Source organism: Pseudophryne corroboree, chromosome 9 (genome assembly GCF_028390025.1).
Source record: "Pseudophryne corroboree isolate aPseCor3 chromosome 9, aPseCor3.hap2, whole genome shotgun sequence".
Taxonomy (NCBI): domain Eukaryota; kingdom Metazoa; phylum Chordata; class Amphibia; order Anura; family Myobatrachidae; genus Pseudophryne; species Pseudophryne corroboree.
This window is the reverse complement of record NC_086452.1, coordinates 291829136-291854608: the sequence shown is the minus strand read 5'-3', so window position 1 is coordinate 291854608 and position 25473 is coordinate 291829136. Positions and strand designations below refer to the sequence as shown.

The 25473-nt window shown below is 48.3% G+C and overlaps 1 protein-coding gene across 1 annotated transcript in view; it reads left to right on the top strand.

Annotated features, from left to right (window-relative positions):
• The window catches only part of ST13 (ST13 Hsp70 interacting protein), a 271413-nt gene that overhangs the window by 170629 nt on the left and 75311 nt on the right, over positions 1-25473 (top strand). Inside the window, exons 7-9 of the mRNA XM_063940373.1 lie at positions 6745-6855; positions 24618-24720; positions 24801-24917. Of these exons, the coding sequence (XP_063796443.1) occupies positions 6745-6855; positions 24618-24720; positions 24801-24917 (331 nt within the window). The remainder of the gene's footprint in view (positions 1-6744; positions 6856-24617; positions 24721-24800; positions 24918-25473) is intronic.

Below are 25473 nucleotides of genomic sequence, written 5' to 3'. Positions count from 1 at the left end.
CTATTGATGATCAGCTGTGAAAACTACATAAGCCATCATGCTAAAGGGGTATAATAAACTACATCCGGTCACGGACTTCCCATACAGCAATTCCTGTCCATAGAAACTACATTTTCCATCATGCAAATCGGGACTATGACGACCTCAGATTTTAAATTATATAGTGTTCCTTATAGTAGAATATGTTTCTACAAAAAAACACGCTCCCGTTTCCGGTAACCGGAACTGGAAGTTATGTCACTGATTGGGACCTGTCCTGCTATAAATACAAGACTACCAAGCATGTACCCTTATGCCTTGAAAAAGAGTCTCACAGACTCGAAACGCGTTGGCTCTAAGGCGGCATTGACTTTGGACCTGGTCTGTGATCGTGGAAAGGGGTCTCCTTTCTCAGGACCACACGCTCCCAATATTCAATGCTGGCAATTTTCTCTCTCTCTTATTTTGATTTGATTTTTTGTACCAATAAATTCATGTGATCCTTGTGCCATCACTCGTGCCTGTTTGATGAAAAGAAACCTTGATAGGAGGAACCGAAGTCATTACACCGTGAATAACGGTATACTATACTCCTGAACCATAGGATAAAGAAACAGTGATATGTGCTACATAGCTTCTCACTAAGTAAGTGAGGTATGCTAATAAGTGCTCAATACTACCACTGCAAATATTTGATAAAGAAACCTATTTATGTGTCATCTAACTCCTCACTATGTAAGTGAGGTACGCCGTTTTATTAACACATTTGGCTAACGGATATCTTCCATTTATATATTTCATTTTTTGCTCATGTACTGTTCACTGTATACCTCATAAATATACAGATGAAAGGATATTTATACATGCTTCCGTCATAATATTCTGTTTGAGAATAAGAAAATTTATCTCCACCACCATTGTGGAGACATTTCACACATTTATTTGTAGAACCATCAGTCAGAGACTTTCTACACATTATCCTTCTCCCATTATATCTTTCATATATCCCTTGAATTTGAGAACATCCATAAAAAGAAGATTTCCCTTGGGGAGAATGAACCATATTCACAGGATAAGTATCTGTTTTGGCTCTTCCACCTATTCTTCACCCTAGACACAGTAGCGCCATCTTCTTCACCTCACTTTTTTCCGTATACATTTAGACTACCTGGGATAAGTCCTATAGAAGTTACGAGGCTGCCACATACAGTAGTCTATTGAAGCGCCAAGTAAACCCCAAATAAAACCCCTATCCGAGATATGTAAGAATTGAAAACCCCTCCGCCTGTAGATTCTCATGTGGCACGTATGGTTGTTTCCTCTGCTCTGCCAGTAACTACCGTCGCCTCTCTGAAGGAACCGATGGATAGACGTGTGGTGGGCTGTATAAAAGCGATTTATACCCTAACAGGGGCTGTGCATAGGCCAACAATTGCAGCAACTTGGGCTGTTGAGGCGTGGGCTCAGGAGCTTGAGGCGGAACTGCCTTCCAACGCATCTGAGCATGCTAGACAATCTCTCTCGTATATTGCCACGGCTTCTCTGTACCTTAAGGAGGCGGCCTCCGATGCCGGGGTGCTTGCGGCCAAGGCTGCTATTACATCCTTCACTACCAATTTCGGGCGTTACCCTTTGGTTTGACAACGGCTCCCCGGGTTTTCACCAAAGTTATGGCGGTCATGATGGCTACACTCCGCCGTCAAGGGGTCAGGATCCTACCGTACCGTACTTGGGCGATTTGTTGATCCTGGCAAATTCCCCAGATCTTCTCCTGTGTCATCTCGATCTGACGGTCCAGTGCATGAAAGCCCACGGGTGGCTGATCAACTGGAAGAAATCCTCCTGGTTTCTGCTCGCAGCATGTTACATCTGGGAGCGTTATTGGACACTCGCAACCAACGGTTGTTCCTGTCTCAGAAGAAAGTCCTGAAGCTTCAGGACAGGATTCGATGCTTCCTATCTCGTCCGCAAGTGTCGATACATTCGGCAATGCAAGTGCTGGGTCTCATGGTGTTTGGCTTTCGACATGGTGGAGTATGCTCAGTTCCACTCTCGCCCTCAGCAGAAGTTAATTCTGACCAAGTGGGACGGCCTGCCTCACTGTATCAGATCTCACATGATCTCATTGTCTCCGGAGGTCTGCCTGTCACTGAGCTGGTGGCTTCAGGACCAACAATTGAGCAGGGGCCGTCCCTTCTGGATATCCAACTGGGTCCTTCTGACAATGGATGCCAGTCTGAGAGGTTGGGGCGCGGTGTTGGAACAACACTCTCTTCAGGGTCGGTGGACCAAGGAGAAGTCTCTGCTCCCGATCAATATTCTGGAACTGTGGGCAGTGTTTAATGCGTTGACAATGGCCCGGCATCTAATACAGAACAGACCTGTTCAAGTACAGTCGGACAACGCCACCACGATGGCGTACTGTACATACATCATCAAGGCGGCACTCGAAGCCGCATGGCAATGAGGGAAGTATCAGGGATTCTTCAGTGGGCGAAGCGCCATCTCCCGGCCATATCCGCAGTGTTCATTCCGGGCGTCCTGAACTGGGAAGCTGACTATCTCAGTCGTCAGGACGTACACGCAGGAGAGTGGAGCCTCCATCCGGAGGTGTTTCAACTTCTCGTGAACACGTGGGGCCTTTCAGATGTGGATCTGATGGCGTCTCGACACAATCACAAGGCTCCGGTCTTCGGAGCAAAGACAAGGGATCCTCCAGCTGCGTTCTTGGACAACCCAATCTCACAGACCTTACAGCTAAACTGCTTTTTTGATTTTGCATTAGCTTTACTCATTATGTACACAGACAGAGAAGTACAGTATACAAAGACAGACAAGTCACACGACAGGAAGTTTGGTTCTACTACAACACTCAGCCACTGGAGGAGCCGGGGTGTTAGTAGGAATTCTGTACAGCACCTGGTACACACTACAATTGGTGAAACCTGTGCTGTACAGAATTCCTACTAACACCCCGGCTCCTCCAGTGGCTGAGTGTTGTAGTAGCACCAAACTTCCTGGAAGAAGAATCAGGAAGTAGAGTTAAAATGGCGCCCTACCATGTGCTAATAAAAAAAAAAAAAAATATATATATATATATATATATATATATATATATATATATATCCCCCTGTATATACAAGCTACAAAAGTGTAACACTTTAAACCTTATACACGATGTATTAATATCACAGTACATGCAGAATAGATCAGCCTATTATTTAACTGAAATACTTCTGAACAACCCGCGGCGCTGCTGAGGGCATAGGGGTATATGCAATTGCGGTCGAATTGCCGAAAAACAGGGCATTTTCGACAAAAAAAAAATTCGACAATGCAATACAGTACTTTTCGACAAAAAAACTGACTTTTCAGATTCGACTTTTTGAAATTCGACAGTTCGCAAATTTGACATGTCTGCAATGGTAAAAATGCGGCTTTTCGACAAAAGTATATTCAATTGAAAAATGTCGATTCGACAACAGTGCTTTTCGACAGTAAATTCGACAATTTCATTACGCCTCACTTTGCTGGCGGAATCTAATAAAAAAAAAATTAAACATGTTTTTTGTGTGTTTTTTTTTTTTTATTGCTAATAGCATATCTATTTATATTAGAAAGTATTAGGTACTTGGTTTGTCTATTAGGATTTTCAACTATTTATATATATTTTTTAAATATATTTTTTTTTTAACTGACTAAAATTGAGAGAGCATGGTTTTCAGTGGGAATGGGTTAAAATTCTGGAAAAAAAATGTGTGGGGTCCCCCCTCCTAAGCATAACCAGCCTCGGGCTCTTTGAGCCAGTCCTGGTTGTAAAAATACGGTGGGGAAATGGACAGGGGATCCCCCGTATTTTTAGAACCAGCACCGGGCTCTTCGTCCGGTCCTGGTGCAAAAAATACGGGGGACAAAAAGCGTAGGGGTCCCCCGTATTTTTTGAACCAGCACCGGGCTCCACTAGCTGGGGAGATAATGCCACAGCCGGGGGACACTTTTATACCGGTCCCTGCGGCCGTGGCATTAAATACCCAACTAGTCACCCCTGGCCGGGGTACCCTGGAGGAGTGGGGACCCCTTAAATCAAGGGGTCCCCCCCTCCAGCCACCCAAGAGCCAGGGGTGAAGCCCGAGGCTGTCGTCGCCCCCCCCCATCCAAGGGCTGCGGATGGGGGGCTGATAGCCATGTGTAAAAATGAAAGAATTTGTTTTTTTGCAGAAGAACTACAAGTCCCAGCAAGCCTCCCCCGCAAGCTGGTACTTGGAGAACCACAAGTACCAGCATGCGGGGGGAAAGGGCCCACTGGTACCTGTAGTTCTTCTGCAAAAAAAATACCCAAATAAAAACAGGACACGCACACCGTGAAAGTACAACTTTATTACACACATGCCGACACACACATACTTACCTATGTTCACACGCCGACCTCTGTCCACTTCTCCATGTAGAATCCGGTGTACCTGAAAATAAAATTATACTCGCCTAAATCCAGTGTGTCCTGTCATGTTTTTGTAATCCACGTACTTGGCAAAAAAACAAACCGCATTTACCCGATCCACACGGACTGAAAGGAGTCCCATGTTTACACTGACTGCGGGTGACCTGACCGCAAAGTTCCCACCATTGAAGATAATGGAGAGGCTTTGCGATGCGCTGTCTGCCAGCTCAGACGCGCATAGGCAATCAGGAGAGTGCCACGACGTGGCGCTCCCTGATTGCCTGAAGGGACCGCCTGTGACAGGAGTCACGGGGGGTCTCAGCATTCGGGGAAAGGGGTCCCATGTGTAAACATGGGACCCCTTTCAGTCCGTGTGGATCGGGTAAATGCGGTTTACCCGGTTTTGATTTAAGGGGTCCCCACTCCTCCAGGGTACCCCGGCCAGGGGTGACTAGTTGGGTATTTAATGCCACGGCCGCAGAGACCGCTATAAAAGTGTCCCCCGGCTGTGGCATTATCTCCCCAGCTAGTGGAGCCCGGTGCTGGTTCAAAAAATACGGGGGACCCTTACGCTTTTTGTCCCCCGTATTTTTTTGCACCAGGACCGGACGCAGAGCCCGGTGCTGGTTCTAAAAATACGGGGGATCCCCTGTCCATTTTTTTCACCCTATTTTTACAACCAGGACCGGCTCAAAGAGCCCGAGGCTGGTTATGCTTAGGAGGGGGGACCCCACGCAAATTTTTTTCGGGTTTTTTAACGGTTTTTGTGCCGTCCGAAAAGTCGAATCCACGACGCACTTATCCGTCAATTGATCCGTTTTTCGACAGCGGGACTGTCGAATCCGTTTTTATTGAATATGTCGAATTCCGGCACCCGTCGGCCGGAATTCGACGGTCGAATTTAAAAACGGGCGAAAAAAGCCGCAATTCGCCCGGAATTGCATATACCCCATAGTCTCTCCCCCTTCCCTCCCCCGCAGCATCGCTGTTTGCTGACGAACCGTGGCAGCAGTGAAACTGTCCGCGGTCCGACTGAAGACAGAGCCGTGTCGGCTTAGATGCCGACCGTGGCAGGGAGCTCAGACGGGAGGGAGGCGGGCAGCTGCAGTGTTCTGGGCAGTCCGTGGCTAGGCAGTTAGCAGGGGGACATCAAATGAAAAATAAAACTTTACAGTCCCCACATGGCGGGCGGCAGCGTGAACTGACCACCCCTCACCCCCAGCAATATATAGCAAGTGAGCGGCGGCAGAGTGAGCTGCCTAACCGCTCATTACCTGAGATCAGTGGAGGCTATGACGGGACTTCTGCTCACAAGCTCTGTCCAGCTCCTTCTGAAGCCCCAGGCTGCAATCAGCTCTGCTGATTGTTGTCTATGGCGGTGCTACTCTCCTGAGTGCCGACAAGCCAATTGCTACACTCAGCAGCCTCTACAATCATGGACCCAAGCTTCTTAATAAGCTGGGAAGGGGTTGTGTGTAGGGAGGCCAATCTCGGGATCGGCAGGATCCCGGGATTTGGGCCCAAAAATGCCGGGATTTGAATCTCTGTATAGGATAGGATAGGATAATACTACTTACTATAAGGCGGGCGGCAGCCATGGACACATGCTGAACGCGGCGGCACTTCAAATGTAGCGCCGGCTGCCAGCCAATCAGAGCTGGCGGACCGGCAGCCAATCTGGGAAGCTGCAGCCAATCAGGAGCAACTGCTGTGGCTACTTCCCTGATTGGCTGCCGGTCCGCCAGCTCTGGTTGGCTGGCGGCCAGTGCTTCATTTGAAATGCCACCGCGTTCAGTGTGTCCATGGCTGCCGCCCACCTAATAGTAAGTAGTATGACTTACACCCACCCTCCCTCCGTGCAGTGCTCTCTAACAGCCTCCCTTCCGCGCCACTACCTACACTAACCCTCCCTCCCGCGCCGCTACCTACACCCTCCCTCCCTTCCGCACCGCTACCTACACCAACCCTCCCGCGCTGCTCCCTACACCTTTCTCCACTGCCCTTCACTGATCCCTACTGCAATCCCGGGAATCCTGAGATTGAGCGTTTTTCAATCCCCGTCCATATCCCAAGAGTACTCCATTAACCCCTAGTGGATGAAAAAGAAATTAGGTTTGACCATTCAAAAACTCAATACTTAAAATGATTTTGTAGGAAGCGAATATAACCTTTACCCCCTTTTTGTTTAGATCTTTTCATTGTGTATTTTAAAGTGCTTTCATTTTAATAGTTAATGTATTTATTTATTTTACTAAACAGTTTCAGGTTTTTATTTTTCCTCTTTTAAGGTAAATATAGCGCAGACTCACTTATTTCTTCTTCCACAGCGTTTATGTGAAGTTACAAAAGCCCAACGCAGCTATCCGCGACTGTGATAAGGCTATTACTATCAACCCTGATTCAGCACAGCCATACAAGTGGCGAGGAAAGGCACACAGGTAAGTGATATGTGCAATGTGGTGCGCTTTAACGAAACAATGTTTTCTCTTCCGTCCTAGAGGATACTGTAGTCCACATTAGTACCATGGGGTGTAGACGGGTTGACTAGGAGCCTTGGGCACTTTAAGAAATCAATAGAGTGCACTGGCTCCTCCCTCTATGCTCCTCCTACCAGACTCAGTTTAGAAAATGTGCCCGGAGGAGCCGGTCACGCTTAGGTAAGCTCCTGAAGAGTTTTCTGCTTTTATTTTCTATTTGTTGTTTTCAGGCAGGGCTAATTGGCACCAGCCTGCCTGCTTCGTGGGATTTAGGGGGGTTAACGTCCCAACTTCCTGAAGAGTTAATGGTCCCGTTTCTCTGCTGATAGGACACTGAGCTCCTGAGGGAGTTATTCGCAAGCCATACCACGGCGCAGCGTACCCTCTCGCAGCACGCCGCCACCCCTAGCAGAGCCAGAACAGCGAAGAGTGGTGATTACAGCGCTGCGTCCCAATTAGGGGGCACCGGCGGGAATGACAGCACAGCACAAGTGTAGGAGCGCAGTGCTCAGTGCAGGCTGCGCTCCAGGGAGCTAAGGAGGACATGCGGCAGCTGAATACCCACACTGGCACCTCAGGCCAGTATAAATAAAGTGTGAAGCTGAGCGCTATTAAGGGGGCGGGGCTGCACTAAGAGCGGATCCAGTAGCTCACCAGCGCCATTTTCCCTCTGCAGCTTGCTCTGACAGGAATCGCAGGGAAGCACAGCTACTCCACCAAGTCTCCATAGCGGTACCAGGTGGTCTTAGAATGGGGGCAGTAGTGTTAAATACTAAGCCCTATTAGGGGACTTAGTGTGGCAACCCAGCTAATATTTTTTTGTCTACAGGGGCGCTGTGTGTGGCTGGCTCCGATTTCTGTGTCTCCCTGAGGGCTCTGTGTGGGTTAAAACTGTGCTGTCACCTTCTGTGTGTGTCCCTTCACATTACCATGTCCAGGGACTGTTTCCTGCACGGCTGAGTGCCTTTCTACCCCAGGAGACTCACTTCCCTGTTCTCATAGGATAGTGGGGCAGAACCCCCATGGTTCGCTTCCATTAAAGGGATTATATCTAATATTTCTACTAAATTATCCCATAATGAGAAAGAGACGCAAATTTTAAGACCGTCTATGGAAGACCTAATGAATAGAGATTCAGTCCCCATACCAGTATCTCCCCCCCTCCCCCCGCCATTTGCCGCAAAAGCGTACTCTGGCCCAGCTCATGCAGGGTGATACTGATGACTATACATCAGATCCAGAGGAGGGTGAAGTAGATGCGAGTGGGGGGGATGCCGTCCTGTCACAGGGCATACAGGCCATGATAGAAGATGTCAGAAATGTCCTGCACATTCCTGATAAGACGGCTGAGGTTGAGGAGGAATCTTATTTTAATATAAAAAAAAAATCCTCAGCTAATTTTCCGGCTTCAAAGTAATTAAATACTTTGAACAAACTTGGGCTAATCCTGACAAAAAAAATGTAGATTCCTAAAAGATTAATTACCTAATTTCCCTTTCCTCTGGATGATGGAAAGAAATGTGAAAAGCCGCCGATGGTGGACACATCGGTATCTAGGCGTAAGATACTCTTACCTGTGCCTGGGACAACATCCTTAAAGGACACAGCTGACCTCAAGATTGAGAACAGTCTCAAATGCTAACACAGTTTATCTGACTGGTCGCATCCTGTGCGACAAGGTCAGATAGAGCATTTGCAGGCATGGTCGCATCTGATGCGACCATGCCAGGCAAGTGGTCACCTCCTCCCCCAACTCTTGGTATGTCCCCTGCTCTAGGCTACCCGCCAAAGGGTTGCTTCTCCTCTCTTCCTTTTCTGAGATCATGGACAGTCATTTTTTCAGTGCCTGCCTTTGAAGAGAGACATTTGGGCTCATGCCTCTCCCGTACCTCGCACCAGGTGGCATGGTATAGAATCGGGCTTATTGTGCCCATTGATTATTGCTTGAAGGTTTTTAGGTTTTTTTTTTTTTTTTTCTGTATGCCTATTAACTTATTTTCTAACTGTGGGGGTAATTCAACCCTGATCTCTAGGGTGCGTTTTTTGCATCCCTGCGATCATAGTCGCCACCTACATGAGAAGGGTATTAGCTGTGTAAAAGTGTGTGATCGCGTTTGTAGCAGAACTGCGCAAACCTCAGTTTGTGCAGTTCCTGCTCAGCTTAAAACTTACACGCTGAGATGGTTTCCTGGTGATTGGGGCCGGCGCTGATGTCAGACCCTTTCCCTCCAAATGCCTGGTCCCTCCTGCGTTTTCCTGGATACTCCCAACAAAACAGTCAGTTGCCACCCACAAACGACCTCTTCCTGTCATTCACCTTGCAATTATTTTTTTTGCCCCATTCCGTCGCTATGCCGGGTGCAGTCGTCCGTCGCATTGCTGTGTATACGCTTGCGCAGTTCAGATCTTGTCGCAGGCTGTGAGAAAACGCACAGCAGCAATCAGGTCTGAATTACCCCGTGTCTGTCTCTCTCCTTTTCTGTACACTCCTTTTTCTGTACACTCACTCTCTCCTCCAGTTAGTGATTATTCCCTGATATTCACACACAGTTATGTGTATACTTTATTGGTATGCATATTTTTACAGTTTACTTTTTCTCTTGTATTGCTTACTATTGAATAGCATTATCTTGTACCTCAAAGCTGTTACAGAGTGTTGTCTGATTCTGTACCATTGTACCACTTATTCTTTTGTGTGGTATTGTACACATTCATTGCCTCCCCCTGTATACACACACTGATCTGCAAATATATCAGCGTGTGTGGGGGTACCCCTGGATTTCATTCAGATGTTTTCCAAGGGTCATGCAGCGAAGATCCTCATGGAGGGTAGTTCTGCATAGGGGTTCTTGCAAAAGCTGCGGCAAGGTTGTTTCTGCTCCAGCTCAGGACCATGATGGTCTGTGTGAGGTTTTCTTTGCGTAAGGCTCTTTCTACCACAGGTCTCCTCGCTGAACTGGCATGGGCATCTACCCTTTCACAGGCCATGCTACAGTTATCTAGCCAGTTAGCTTCCCGGCCTTCCCCTTCCTATGGATGCACACCCTGCGGTACCTGAACAGGCTCAGGTTCAGAGCCTATCTTAGTCGGTTCAAGGCCTCATGCAAGTGCCTACTTCACTGCATATACCGGAACTCCCATATAAGCGGAAGTCTGCAAGGAGAATTAGTTCTACTAATTAAGGATTGACACAACATCTACTGTTGTAATATCTGCTGCTATTTTAAGCATAAGAAGAGAGAGGCAGTGGCCCTTTCCTGCTCGTCACAATTTGACTATATTGTGGCTGAAGCTTGGTTACATCCTAATAAACGCTTCATAGTCTATAAGCACATTTTCACCTTTTACCCACCCGCATACAGAGTAATGTGGGAAACTCAACCTGTAGATTCACATTTTGCCCCTTTAGTCAAGTCCACCACTCTGCCTATCCCAAACACAACTTATCTCATAGACCCTACTGACAGGAAACTCGAAAATTGGCTTTAATACAGTTATGCCAGTTCAGGGGTAGCATTACGTCCAGCACTGGAGTCTGCTTGGGTGGCTAAAGCTTTAGGCCGATGGGCGGATTCCTTGGAGGAAGGTCTCTGCGCAAGTACTCATTGGTCAGAATTGCTGTCTAAAATGGATCTCATTTGGGAAGCCAGTGTTTATCATGGAGAAGCGGCCATCGATTTGAGCCTTCTTTCCTCCATGGTCTCTGCTTTCACTGTTGCCACCAGGAAAGCCCTGGCGCACTGACTCGGACACCAAGAAGACACTGGAAGCTCTCCCCTTCTCAGGGTGTTGTCCTGTTTGGGCCAGAGCTCAATAAGATTGTGGCTACGGTGGCAGTTTTGAAGGCTTCTTTTCTACAGTCTGCTGCTCCTGAGCCGAGATGTTTTTCCTTTCGTCTGCAGGGCAAAGCCAAAGGACAATCTTATTCAAGATCACAGGGCTTCTCTTGTAAGGGTGTAAAGTCCAGAGGTCGCCAGTCCTGATTGACCCGCTGTCTGTCTCCTGTAACTGATGACAAACCTGCGCATGACTGGGTGGGCCCCACCTGGGACCCTCCTGTTTTCCAAGGCTTGTTGACCTCATCAGACGTGTGGGTAGGGGAGTCGTTTCCCACAGTTGCGCTCTCACTTTCCGGGAACGACCTCCCACCCAATTCTTTTCCACAGGCCTTCCCTCTGATCCTGAAAAACAGGGTCCTTATGGAGTTCCATGCAGTCTCTCCCAGCCTCCCACGTGATTGTCCCAGTTTCTCCTCCTCCAAAGGGTCTGGTTTTTACACCAGCTTCTTTCTGGTTCAGTAACCGGACATTTACTTTTACTCAACCTAAAATCCCTCATCCACTATCTCAGGGTTCCAAAATTCCAGATCAAGCCTCTTCGCTCAATCATTCTAGCAATGGAACTGGACAGTTTCAGGACTTTGCTGGATATTGTGGATGTATATTTGTATATACCAATCCAGAACAAACATCAGAGGTTCCTCAGATTTATGGTCAAGGCGGATCACTACCAGTTTCGTCTGACCTTGCCATTTGGACTTTCCACAGCACCATATGTGTTTATGAAAGTAATGGTGGCAGATCTCAGATACAAGGGGATTAGCATTCTTGCCCTTCTGGGCAATCTACTTTATATTGGCACAGTCTTCAGAAGTCCTTCAGGAACACCGTCGTCTCACTGTAGATGTTGTTCAATCCCACGGGTGACTGATCAACTAGCGGAAATCCTACGTTTCTCAGTCTCAAAAAATGTTTTACTTGCCGGCTTTGCTCAACTCCAAGGTTCAGCTGGTGTTTCTCCCCAGTGGAAATCTAAAAGTTCTGCAGGACAAAATCCGATCTTTCCTGTGTTATCTCAGGGTGTCAATTCAATCCTGAATGCAGATCTTGGGCACTCTAGTCTCCGCCATTTATATGGAGGAGTTTGCCCAGTTCCATTTTCGACCTCTTCAGTTGGAGCTACTATCCCAGTTTAACCGCTCCCATCTACACCTCGGGTCTCAAGCAATTCTTTAGTCTCAGGAGGTGTGCCAATCCTTAATGTGGTGGCTCTATCTCTCATACTTGGATAAGGGACACCCCTTCTGGATCCAGGGCTTTGTCCTTCTCGCCACAGATGCAAGGATGGGAAATGGGAACCTGTCGAAGCTCTTTTTCGGGGATGCTGGACAGTGCAGGAAACTGTCCTCCCCATCAACATCCTGGAGGTCCAAGCAATTTACAAGGCACTGTGTAATGCCAAATTCATTTTTCAACACAAACTGGTAAAGATTCAGTCCGATAACCATCAGGGTGGAACCTGAAGCAGAGATGCCATGAGAGAAGTCATCAGCATCATTACAATGGGGCGTTCGGCACCTTCCGGTTCTGTCTGCGGTTCAAATTACAGGCGTCCAAAATTGGGAGGCAGGGGACTTTCTGAGCTGCCAGGACGTTCACTGGGGCAAATGGTCATTTCACCCCAAAATGTTTCAGATGTGGGTACTTTTCTGGGGTCGCCCAGACATAGACCTGATGGCGTCTCAACACAATCACAAACTCCCTTACTAATGCTCCCACCCCAGAGATAGCATTTACATTTATTTTTGTCTTCCTTTTAATATCAATGATACCACAGGTTCTCTGCAAACTGAAATTGGAGGATGTCACCGCCATTCTCAAAGCCCTGGAATGGCCACGTCGGGCCTGGTACGCCGACTTTCTTTGCCTGTCCATAGATTCTCTGGGCGTCTTCCCCTCAGGCCAGACCTTCTGTCTCAGGGTCCATGTCTTCATCTGTTTCTAGGGTGCCTTGCTTTGAATGCAGTGGCCCTTGAGACATCAATCTTAAGAGATTAAGGGTTCTTGTCTTCTGTCATTCGTACCTTTCTTAGCAAATGGAAGCCTTCTTCACCTAGTACTGTATTATGAAGTCTGAAATGCCTAGTTCTCTTACGTCCTAGAGGATGCTGGGGTCCATATTAGTACCATGGGGTATAGACAGGTCCACTAGGAGCCAATGGCACTTTAAGAATTTGATAGTGTGGGCTGGCTCCTCCCTCTATGCCCCTCCTACCAGACTGTTTAGAAAATGTGCCTGGAGGAGCCAGTCACAGCTAGGGGAGCGCCATAGGAGTTCTTTTATTTTATTTATATATATTTTTTTGTAGAGTTTAGGCACAGGGAGGCTGCTGGCAACAGCCTCCCTTCTTCGAGGGACTTAGGGGGGAGTAGTGTCCACCCTGAAGGGTCTAAGCCACTATCTACGCTGACAGGACACTGAGCTCCTGAGGGGATCGAACGTTCGCCGCTACAGGGGATCGCTCACCCCAGCAGCATGCCGCCGCCACCCCCTTACAGGGCCAGAAGACTTCAGTGGCGAGTTAGTCACCGGCCCCTCTGTCAAGCGGGGAGCCGGTGTGAAGATGTCGGCAACAGGGTAGGGAGCACAGTACTAACTGCGCTCCGGGGCTCAGCGGTACATGGTGCGGCGCTGTGAGGGGCGTCCTGAACCAGCACCTACATCTTACACTGTCCAGCAAGTCTGTCAGAGTCCTCCCAAGATCTGTCAGAGTCCTCCCAAGATCTGTCAGAGTCCTCCCAAGAGTGCTGCCAGCACATTTCCTCAGGCCAGTATAAACTACAGGATAGCGGGAAGCAGCTCCATGAAAGGGGGCGGAGCTTCTCAGAGCGGACCCAGCAGCGTTCAGCGCCATTTTCCTACCTGCAGAAGCACGGACAGGGAGAGCTGTCCCTCCAAGTCAACTCCAGCTGTATTGTACGGTACCAGGGGGTTGTAGAAGGGGGGGGTGGGTTATATATGTGTACTGTGTAGCCTATTAAGGTGCACAGTAAGCGCTGGGTAGGGGCTTCCCTATATCTTGAAGCGCTGTGTGTGGGTTGGCTCCAATCTCTGTGGCTCTCTTGGCATTCTTAGGGGGGAAACTCTGCCTGCCCTTTCCGTGTGTGTGTGTGTGTGTGTGTTGTCTCCATAAGACCATGTCCAGGGACTCTGTGTCATATGCTGCAGAGGATAATTCCTCTCAGGATGATCCCATTCCATGTAATCAAGATTGCACTGTTTTTGCGCAGGTCCCTACAAGGAAGCCTGAGTGGTTAGCCTCTCTTAAAGGTATGATTTCTCAGATTTCTACTAGGGTTGCACAGAATGAGACTGCAACTCCATGGCAGTTTGGTCTGGTTCTGTTCCGTCCGGGCACCCTAACGTACACTCTCAAAAACGTGCTCTTGCCCAGATTATGCAAGATGACACGGATACTGACTCTGACACGGCAGACGGTGATGGGGATGTGCTGCGGGGGCAGCATCTCTTGCAAAAGGGGTGCAGTTGATGATTAAGGCCATTAGAGATGTGTTGAATATTGCTGACACAACACCTGAGCAGGTTGAGGAGGCTTACTTAACTGACCATAAGAAAGCCTCGCTAACCTTCCCTGCGTCTAAAGAATTAAACGCTATATTTGAAAAATCCTGGGAAAACCTGGAGAAAAAATTCCAGATCCCTAGAAAGGTTCTGGATGCTTTTCCTTTTCCTGAGGATAATAGAAAAAAATGGGAAAACCCACCCATAGTTGACACATCTGTTTCCAGACTCTCAAAGGTGGTTTTACCTGTTCGAGAATCTACCGCGTTAAAAGAACCGGCTGATCGCAAGATTGACACTACATTCAAATCCATATACATGGCTTCAGGGGCGATATTACGTCCAACTACTGCCTGTGCATGGATTTCTAAAGCTATAGTAAAGTGGTCAGGCACGTTACTTGAAGATTCGGTTACACTGGATAAAAGTGACGTTGAATTGTTTTTACGTAACATACAGGATTCTGCAGGATTTATGGTGGAATCCATGAAAGACCTGGGTTCGATGGCTGCGGGGATATCTTCCTTGTCTGGCTCAGCTCGCAGAGGACTTTGGCTGCGCCAGTGGCCTGCCGACGCGGAATCCAGGAGAGGTGAAGAGAACCTACCCTACACAGGTAAGGCGCTCTTTGGGGAAGCGTTGGATGCGTGGATTTCCACAGCAACCGTGGGTAAGTCACCTTTTCTTCCCTCAGCTACCGCCTACTACAAAGAAATCTTTTTCTTCAACTGCGCCACAGTCCTTTCGGACTGCCAAACCCAGAAAGACCAAGCCGTCTAACACCTTCTTTAGAGGATGTCGGGCAGGTTGAGGTCAAGTTTCCCACGTGGAAGGCTGTCACTTTGTTGGCCTTAGCTTCTGCTAGCCGTGTGTCGCACTTCATCCTACCAGCCACTGTGTGGTCTGTGTAGTTGATATAGGGGGTCATCCAGACCTGATCGCATGCTAGTCAGAACTGCGCATGCGTATGCACCACAATGCGCAGGCGTGTCGTGCAAGTACAAAGCAGATCGTTGCCCAGCGATGGATTGTACGAAGAATCCATTCGGACAGCCGATCGCAAGGAGTTTGACGGGCAGAAGGCCGCGTCCAAGCGTTTGCAGGGCAAGTGTCTGTCGTCAATTCTGGCCCCAGACAGGCTGAAGTGATCGCAGCGGCTGAGTAAGTTCTGGTCTACTCAGAAACTGCACAAAACTTTTTTGTACCGGCCGCCTGCACATGCGATAGCACATTTGCAAAGCAAAAATACACTCCTCTATGGGCGGCAACTATCTGCTTGCAGCAGTGCAAAAAACTACGAGCGATGACCCCCACAGTGTCCATTGTAATACATTTATGCATTGTATGTGACTTATGCTAGCTCTGCTATCTGTTCAGTTTCTCTGTACAGACTATTGCTATCCCTTTCTCCTTTTCTCATAACCTATGATACAGTTGTTAACGTGTTACTATAGTACTTCACTCATACATTTATTTGTGAAGGCAGTCACATTGCATTTTTAAGCCATACACTGAAGTGTGCTTTACAGTTAATGCTACAGTAGTTCCTCTAGAAAGGATCATAAGTAGCGGGCTGCTCCGGTACTGGTTTCATGCAGGACCTGTTCAGCGGGCTTATCCCCACAGGATCCTGTTAACGATGGTCAATGCATAAATTGTTATAATCCTCCTAACCAGTCTACCTCAGCGGAGCAGCCTCTGCTGCAGGAAACCCCATGGGCTTCCTTCTCACAGCTCCTCACAGAAATTGCAGACCACTTATCAGAGCCTGCTCTGCCCCCATTGTGGGATTTCAACAGCAGCTACAGCCTGCAATGTTAAACCCCCCTTTACTTCCCATACAGCCTCCCTGGGTGGACGTACTGTCCAGTTCAGTACACAATTTGGCTCAAACTTCTGCTGCATTCGAGCAAATGTTACAAACTAATAAAACTCCAGAGGGGCTGCCCCACAGAAGTCCTTTGCAATCCTCTCAATCTACTCGGGTGCCTGAGTCAGAGGAATCTTCTGGGGAACCCGGTCAGACAGACACATCCCTAGTGGAATCCCTCTCCACTGTAGATGTACCAGCTTTAGTCCGAGCGGTAAAGTTTTTCATAGAAATTGACAGTGCTGACCAGCCGGCCCCTACATCCAAATCTAAGGCGCCGGTATTTAATCGGCAAAAACGGTTATTGCAGAGTTTTACCCCCTTCCAGCTAAGGATTGTGTAAGGATTGTGTGGATTTGCATGTGGCACGCTTAGTGCGCACGTGGCTTATCAATCAGAAAAAGTCATCCCTGATTCCAATCTCTGAGTAGGATGCATCTGGGAGCCCTGTTGGATTCACGGAATCAGAGGATCTCTCTTCCTCCAGAAAAGATGGCGACAGTGCAAGAGCGAGTGTGCAGGCTCTTAGTCAATCGCAGAGTATCCATACACTCAGCAATGCAGGTTCTGGGATCCATGTTATCTGCATTCGATAAGGTGCAATATGCCTAATTCCACTCCAGGCCTATTCAGCAACAAAGTCTGTCCAGATGGAATAGAGAACCTCATCTCCTCAAAACTCAAATGATAATTCTTTCCCCAAAGGTTCAGCTTTCCCTATCCTGGTGGCTGCACAAAGCCCACCTAGACAATGGCCGTCCATTCTGGATATCGGACTGGGTAATCCTGACGGCTGATGCCAGCCTCCAAGCTTGGGGGGGCAGCAACGTGTCACCACTCCTTCCTGGGAAGGTGGACCTACTCAGTCTGTTGCCAATCAATGTACTGGAACTACGGGCAATCCTCAGGGCCCTCAAGGAAACCAAGCCCGCTCTTCAGGGCAAACCGGTACACCACAGCGGTGGCTTACCTGAACCACTAAGGAGGAACTCGCAGCAACATGGCGATGCTCAAAGTGGCACAGATCCTATGTTGGGCTGAACGCCATCTCCCGGCAATATCCGCAGTCTTCATCCCGGGAGTTCTAAATTGGGAGGTGGACTTTCTCAGTACATTCGGGAGAGTGGGCCTTACACCCGCAGATCTTCCAACTACTAGTGGACAAGTGGGGACTTCCAGAGGTGGACCTCATGGCCTCCAGTCACAACAAAAAGCTGCCGGTGTATGGTTCCCACAAAAGGGACCCAGAAGCGGCCTTTGTGGACGCTTTTTCAGTGACCTGGGAGTTCACACTAGTGTGAATCTGTTCCCTCCAGTGACCTTTCTTCCAAGGGTGCTCCGAAAGTTCAAACAAGACGGGGGGACGATTGTACTAATTGCAGCAGCGTGTCCTAGACATCATTGGTACGCAGACCTCCTCAGTCTCTCCATAGACAACCCTTTGCCACTTCCTCTATGGCAGGATCTGCTATCCCAGGGTCCCTGTCTACATCCAGACTTGGTTTGTCTGTCTTTGACGTCGTGGCTCTTGAGATATCCCTCTTGGTTTTCTCGCCAAGTGGTACAGACAATGCTTAAAGCCAGAAAACCAGCTTTAGCACGAATCTACTACAGAGTGTGGCACACCTACTTCCAGTGGTGCTCTCCAAATAATTATGACCCTCATACTTTTAGGGTATCCAGAATCCTTGCTTTTCTTTAAACCAGATTGGATCTGGGATTGAGACTGGCTTCCCAGTATCAGCTTTATCCATATAGTTTTAGAAAAGGATTGCTACGCTTCCTGACATTAAAACATTTCTCAAGGGCATACTCCGATTACAACCTCCATTTGTCCCTCCGGTTGCCCCTTGGGATCTGTCCATAGTCCTTGGGTCACTCCAGGAATCCCCTTATGAACCTCTGGACTCAGTAGACCTTAAATGGCTTACTACACAGACTCTATTTCTTCAAGCAATTGCATCAGCCAGGAGAGTGTCAGACTTAGGTGCGCTTTCTTGTAAGTCCCCGTTCCTGATCATTCACTAGGATATGGCTGTCCTCCAAACTAGACCTGGCTACCTCCCAAAGGTAGTCTCCAATTTTCGTGTAAATTAAGAAATTGTGGTTCCGGCTTTCATCTCTCCGGGCCTTTCCTCCAGTGAGGTCTCAATGGATGTTGTTCGAGCTTTACGGATTTATGTACAGAGAACAGACTCTAAGGAAAACGGACTCGCTCTTTGTCCTCTACTGATTTTACAAGAGAGGATGGCCAGCCGGTAAACAAACTCTGTCCAGATGGCTCAGCTTGACCATCTCGCATGCTTACCAACAGACAGACCTCCCTGTGCCGAACACGGTCTCTGCTCATTCCGTGAGGTCTGTTGGGACTTCGTGAACAGCTCGTCATGTGGAGTCTGCAGAACAGCTCTGCAAGGCGGTCACATGGTCCTCAGTCCACACCTTCCTAAGGTTCTACGCCTTCAACACATTTGCTTCTCTGGATGCCTCATTTGGATGTTTGGTACTCCTCTCAGCTCAGGAGCATCCCCACCCTGTGGCTTAACTGATTTAGGATGTCCCTGTAAATCAGTATGGACCTCGAAGAAGAAAATAAGAGTTATGGTAAAATTTACCTTTGTTAACTTTTTTTCTTCAAGGTCCATGGGATGCACAGGGCGCCCACCCTGATGCATCTGCCTTCAATGGGTTCTTTCCTGTGATCACTTGTTCCCTTATCTTACATCTGAGAGTGTTTCTTGAGTGTACCATTCTTCCTTCTCTCAATTTCATCCTGCTCCTGCCTTGGGCTTGTTATCAAAACTGAAGTCCCTTAGCCAGGGGGCGGGGAATAGGGAGGAAGGACTAGAGCATCCTGGGAGCTTAAAAACTTTACATGTCTGGTGCCCGGATACACTCCGCAGCCCTATACCCCAGTGTACCTGTGTATCCCATGGACCTCGAAGAAAAAGTTAACGAAGGTAAGTTTTACCATAACTCATATTTTTGACTGGTGCTCAGTCCATGGATTCAATCCCTGGTCCTTTCTTTTATCCTGGGTTGTCCTTTCTGCAGACTGGGTTAGACTTGGGCCTTCGTCTTTCCTCTATTAAGGTTCAGGTCTCTGCCGACACTTTCAGCAAGTTCTGTTTTGACGGGATCCGGTCATGTGACCACCGCTTTGGATCCCGGCGGTCATCATGCTGATGCCGGGATCCCAAGTGATCAAAAGCCCTACAAGTTAGCATGCCAACTAACAGGGACTATTCCCACTCGAGGATGTCCACTACACCCATAGAGTGGGAATAGAACCTGTGGCAAGCACAGCGAGCCACTGAGTCCATTGTGTGAAGAGCGCAGCGAGCCCACAAGGTGCTTTGTTGCGCTCATCCTACAACCATGAGCATTCTGCGTCTGGGGTCGGAATGCTGACCGCCAGGATCCCCATCGCCGGTCACCCAGCCCCGCTTTAGGATGTCCCAGCATCTTCCCAGTTCACACATGAATGAAAGGAGAAAAGGGAATTTTTTGCCCTAAACGGTCAATTCTTTTCTCTAAATCAATCGGAGACTCTGGGTGCCCTTCTATTGCACCTGACTAGCGTGGTTTGTTCTCCTCTTCTGGTTCTTCTCCCAGCTGTGGTTTGTATGCTTGAGGTGTGTGTGCCCATCTTACTTCTGCTTTTCTCGTTCTCAGTCGCCATGTCCTTGGGCTTGTTAATGTAACTGGATCTATGGGCTTAGGTTATAGGGAAGAAGGGTGTCTGTGCTGCTGGGAAAGAAAGTTTACCTACTGTAGTTGGTGCCCAGGCTTCACTCTTTACCCAGTCTCCCTGACTCTCCCCTGCAGTCCTGCACTACAGAAAAGGGTAAAAAAGAGAGGGGGGCACTAATTTGGCGCAAGTTTAATACAAACAGCAGCTATAAGGGAAAAGCACATTTTATAGTGGCATTCCTGTATATATATAGCGCTCTGGTGTGTGCTGGCATACTCTCCCTCTGTCTCCCCAAAGGGCTAGTGGGGTCCTGTCCTCTATCAGAGCATTCCCTGTGTGTGTGCGGTGTGTCGGTACGATTGTGTCGACATGTTTGAGGAGGAAAATGAGATGGAGGCGGAGCAATTGCCTATTATACAGTTGTCACCCCCTGGGGAGTCGACACCTGAGTGGATGAGCTTATGGAAGGAATTGCGTGACAGTGTCAGCTCTTTATAACAGACAGTTGACGACATGAGACAACCGGCTAATCAGCTTGTGCCTGTCCAGGGGTCTCAAACGCCATCAGGGGCCTTAAAACGGCCGTTACCTCAAATGGCAGACACAGGCACGGATACTGACTCCAGTGTCGATGATGAGGAGACAAACGTGACTTCCACTAGGGCCACACGTTACATGATTGAAGCAATGAAAAATTTATTGCATATCTCTGATAATACAAGTACCACTAAAAAGGGTATTATGTTTGGTGAGAAAAAACTGCCTGTAGTTTTTCCTGTATCCGAGGAATTAAATGAAGTGTGTGATGAGGCGTGGGTTTCCCCCGATAAGAAACTGATAATTCCTAAAAGGTTATTGGCATCGTACCCTTTCCCGCCAGAGGATAGGGCACGTTGGGAAACACCCCCTAGGGTGGATAAAGCGCTCACACGCTTGTCTAAACAGGTAGCACTACCTTCTCCTGATACGGCCGCCCTAAAGGAACCTGCCGATAGAAAGCTGGAGAATATCCTAAAATGTATATACTCTCACACGGGTGTTATACTGCGACCAGCAATCGCCTCAGCCTGGATGTGCAGTGCGGGCATGGCGTGGTCGGATTCCCTGACTGAAAATATTGATACCCTAGATAGGGACAGTATATTACTGACTATAGAGCATTTGAAGGATGCATTTCTATATATGCGTGATGCACAGAGGGATATTTGCCGTCTGGCATCTAGAGTTAGCGCGCTGTCCATTTCTGCAAGAAGAGGTTTATGGACGCGGCAGTGGTCAGGTGATGCGGATTCTAAAAGGCACATGGAAGTATTGCCTTATAAGGGGGAGGAGTTATTTGGGGTAGGTCTATCAGACCTGGTAGCCACGGCAACTGCTGGAAAATCCACATTTTTACCCCAGGTAGCTTCTCAACCTAAGAAGACGCCGTATTATCAGGCGCAGTCCTTTCGGCCCCATAAGGGCAAGCGGGCAAAAGGCGCCTCATTTATGCCCCGTGGCAGAGGGAGAGGAAAAAGGCTGCAGCATACAGCCAGTTCCCAGGAACAAAAGCCCTCTCCCGCCTCCGCAAAGTCCTCAGCATGACGCTGGGGATTTACAAGCGGACTCAGGCACGTGGGGGCCCGTCTCAAGAAGTTCAGTGTGCAGTGGGCTCACTCGCAAGTGGATCCCTAGGTCCTTCAGGTGGTATCTCAGGGGTACAAATTGGAATTCGAGACGTCTCCCCCTCGCCGTTTCCTAAAGTCTGCCTTACCGACGTCTCCCTCAGACAGGGAGGCAGCATTGGAAGCCATTCACAAGCTGTATTCCCAGCAGGTGATAATCAAGGTACCCCTCCTGCAACAGGGAAAGGGGTACTATTCCACACTATTTGTGGTACCGAAGCCGGACGGCTCGGTGAGACCGATTTTTAAACCTAAAATCCTTGAACACTTACATACAAAGGTTCAAATTCAAGATGGAGTCACTCAGAGCAGTGATTGCAAACCTGGAAGAAAGGGACTATATGGTGTCTCTGGACATCAAAGATGCTTACCTACATGTCCCAATTTACCCTTCTCACCAAGGGTACCTCAGGTTTGTGGTACAGAACTGTCACTATCCGTTTCAGACGCTGCCGTTTGGATTGTCCACGGCACCCCGGGTCTTTACCAAGGTAATGGCCGAAATGATGATACTCCTTCGAAGGAAGGGAGTTTTAGTTATCCCTTACTTGGACGATCTCCTGATAAGGGCAAGATCCAGGGAACAGTTGGAAGTCGGAGTAGCACTATCTCAGATAGTACTGCGCCAGCACGGTTGGATTCTCAATATTCCAAAATCGCAGCTGATCCCGACGACACGACTTCTATTCCTAGGGATGATCCTGGACACAGTCCAGAAAAAGGTGTTTCTCCCGGAGGCGAAAGCCAGGGAGTTATCCGAACTAGTCAGAAATCTCCTAAAACCAGGCCAAGTCTCAGTGCATCAATGCACAAGGGTCCTGGGAAAGATGGTGGCTTCTTACGAAGCAATCCCATTCGGCAGATTCCACGCAAGAACCTTCCAGTGGGATCTGCTAGACAAATGGTCCGGGTCGCATCTTCAGATGCATCAACGGATAATCTTGTCACCAAGGACAAGGGTGTCTCTCCTGTGGTGGTTGCAGAGTGCTCATCTTTTAGAGGGCCGCAGATTCGGCATTCAGGACTGGGTCCTGATGACCACGGATGCCAGCCTGAGAGGCTGGGGAGCAGTCACACAGGGAAGAAATTTCCAGGGCTTGTGGTCAAGCTTGGAGACATCACTTCACATAAATATCCTGGAGCTAAGGGCCATCTACAATGCTCTAAGCCTAGCAAGACCTCTGCTTCAAGGTCAGCCGGTGCTGATCCAGTCAGACAACATCACGGCAGTCGCCCACGTAAACAGACAGGGCGGCACAAGAAGCAGGTAGGCAATGGCAGAAGTTGCAAGGATTCTTCGCTGGGCGGAAAATCATGTGATAGCACTGTCAGCAGTGTTCATTCCGGGAGTGGACAACTGGGAAGCAGACTTCCTCAGCAGACACGACCTCCACCCGGGAGAGTGGGGACTTCACCCAGAAGTCTTCCACATGATTGTGAACCGTTGGAAAAAAACAAAGGTGGACATGATGGCGTCCCGCCTCAACAAAAAACTAGACAGGTATTGCGCCAGGTCAAGGGACCCTCAGGCAATAGCTGTGGACGCTCTGGTAACACCGTGGATGTACCAGTCAGTGTATGTGTTCCCTCCTCTGCCTCTCATACCCAAGGTATTGAGAATCATAAGAAGGAGAGGAGTAAGGACTATACTCGTGGCTCCGGATTGGCCAAGACGGACTTGGTACCCGGAACTTCAAGAGATGCTCACAGAGGACCCGTGGCCTCTACCTCTAAGAAAGGACCTGCTCCAGCAGGGACCCTGTCTGTTTCAAGTTCAGACGTTTGTCAAGGGGGTACTGCATATACAGCCTCCTTTTGTGCCTCCAGTGGCACCTTGGGATCTCAATGTGGTTTTGGGGTTCCTAAAATCACATTGGTTTGAACCACTCACCACTGTGGACTTAAAATATCTCACATGGAAAGTGGTTATGCTGTTAGCCCTGGCTTCAGCCAGGCGTGTCTCAGAATTGGCGGCTTTATCCTATAAAAGCCCTTACCTAATTTTTCATACGGACAGGGCAGAATTGAGGACTCGTCCTCAATTTCTCCCTAAGGTGGTTTCAGCGTTTCACTTGAACCAGCCTATTGTGGTACCTGCGGCTACTAGGGACTTGGAGGACTCCAAGTTGCTGGACGTAGTCAGGGCCCTGAAAATATATGTTTCCAGGACGGCTGGAGTCAGGAAGACTGACTCGCTGTTTATCTGGGTGCTCCTGCTTCTAAGCAGACTATTGCTCGTTGGATTTGTAGTACAATTCAGCTTGCACATTCTGTGGCAGGCCTGCCACAGCCAAAATCTGTAAAAGCCCATTCCACAAGGAAGGTGGGCTCATCTTGGGCGGCTGCCCGAGGGGTCTCGGCTTTACAACTTTGCCGAGCAGCTAATTGGTCAGGGGCAAACACGTTTGCGAAATTCTACAAATTTGATACCCTGGCTGAGGAGGACCTGGAGTTCTCTCATTCGGTGCTGCAGAGTCATCCGCACTCTCCCGCCCGTTTGGGAGCTTTGGTATAATCCCCATGGTCCTTACGGAATTCCCAGCATCCACTAGGACGTCAGAGAAAATAAGAATTTACTTACCGATAATTCTATTTCTCGTAGTCCGTAGTGGATGCTGGGCGCCCATCCCAAGTGCGGATTGTCTGCAATACTTGTACATAGTTATTGTTACAAAAATCGGGTTATTATTGTTGGGAGCCATCTTTTCAGAGGCTCCTCTGTTATCATGCTGTTAACTGGGTTCAGATCACAGGTTGTACGGTGTGATTGGTGTGGCTGGTATGAGTCTTACCCGGGATTCAAAATCCTTCCTTATTGTGTACGCTCGTCCGGGCACAGTATCCTAACTGAGGCTTGGAGGAGGGTCATAGGGGGAGGAGCCAGTGCACACCAGGTAGTCCTAAAGCTTTTACTTTTGTGCCCAGTCTCCTGCGGAGCCGCTATTCCCCATGGTCCTTACGGAGTTCCCAGCATCCACTACGGACTACGAGAAATAGAATTATCGGTAAGTAAATTCTTATTTTTTCTGGCACGATCTCTTTGGATCCATACATTGTAAATGCCATTATAAAATATGTACCTAAAATGGTAAATTACTTTATGCAGTAGTCTTATTACCATTGATTTCTGAAGGCTCCTGGGACACTGGGAAGAAGCAGCGCATGACCTGGCCATGGCATGTAAATTGGACTATGATGAAGATGCAAGTGCCATGCTGAAGGAGGTGCAGCCACGTGTAAGTGTAGTACATATTGACATAGTGTCAGACTTTAATTATTAATGTGTAGGTCGTCATACTGTTATGAATGTCTTTAGGCCCAGAAAATTGCAGAACACCAGCGTAAATATGAACGGAAACGGGTAGAAAGGGAACTCAACGAGAAAAAAGAACGACTAAAAAAAGCTAAAGAAGAACATGAAAAAGCACAGAGGGTGAGTGACATGGGGTAATAAAACATCTGACCATTTATAATGTATTCTATGCTCCCTGAAAAAAGAAATTGTGCCTTTTAACCTTGTGAAATCAGTTGAACGCAAGTATTAAATGAGTCTGCACTCATAGGAACCTTGTAAGATTTAAATAAATAAATCCATAAGTGTTATTAGTTGGAGCCTTATTGTACTCTGCAGTGGATGTAGTATGTGTTCCTCTTGTATCCTTTTGAGAGACACTGCTGAAGTTACGCGTGTGTGGCACTAGGGGGTTTGACACTAGTTAAAAGACAACTCCTTCCCCTCTACACCTGCCTACTGTATCTCCACCCCAGTTTCTCTAACGTCCTAGTGGATGCTGGGGACTCCGTAAGGACCATGGGGAATAGACGGGCTCCGCAGGAGACTGGGCACTCTAAGAAAGATTTAGTACTACTGGTGTGCACTGGCTCCTCCCTCTATGCCCCTCCTCCAGACCCCAGTTAGAATCTGTGCCCGGAAGGAGCTGGGTGCATTTTAGTGAGCTCTCCTGAGCTTGCTAATAAGAAAGTATTTT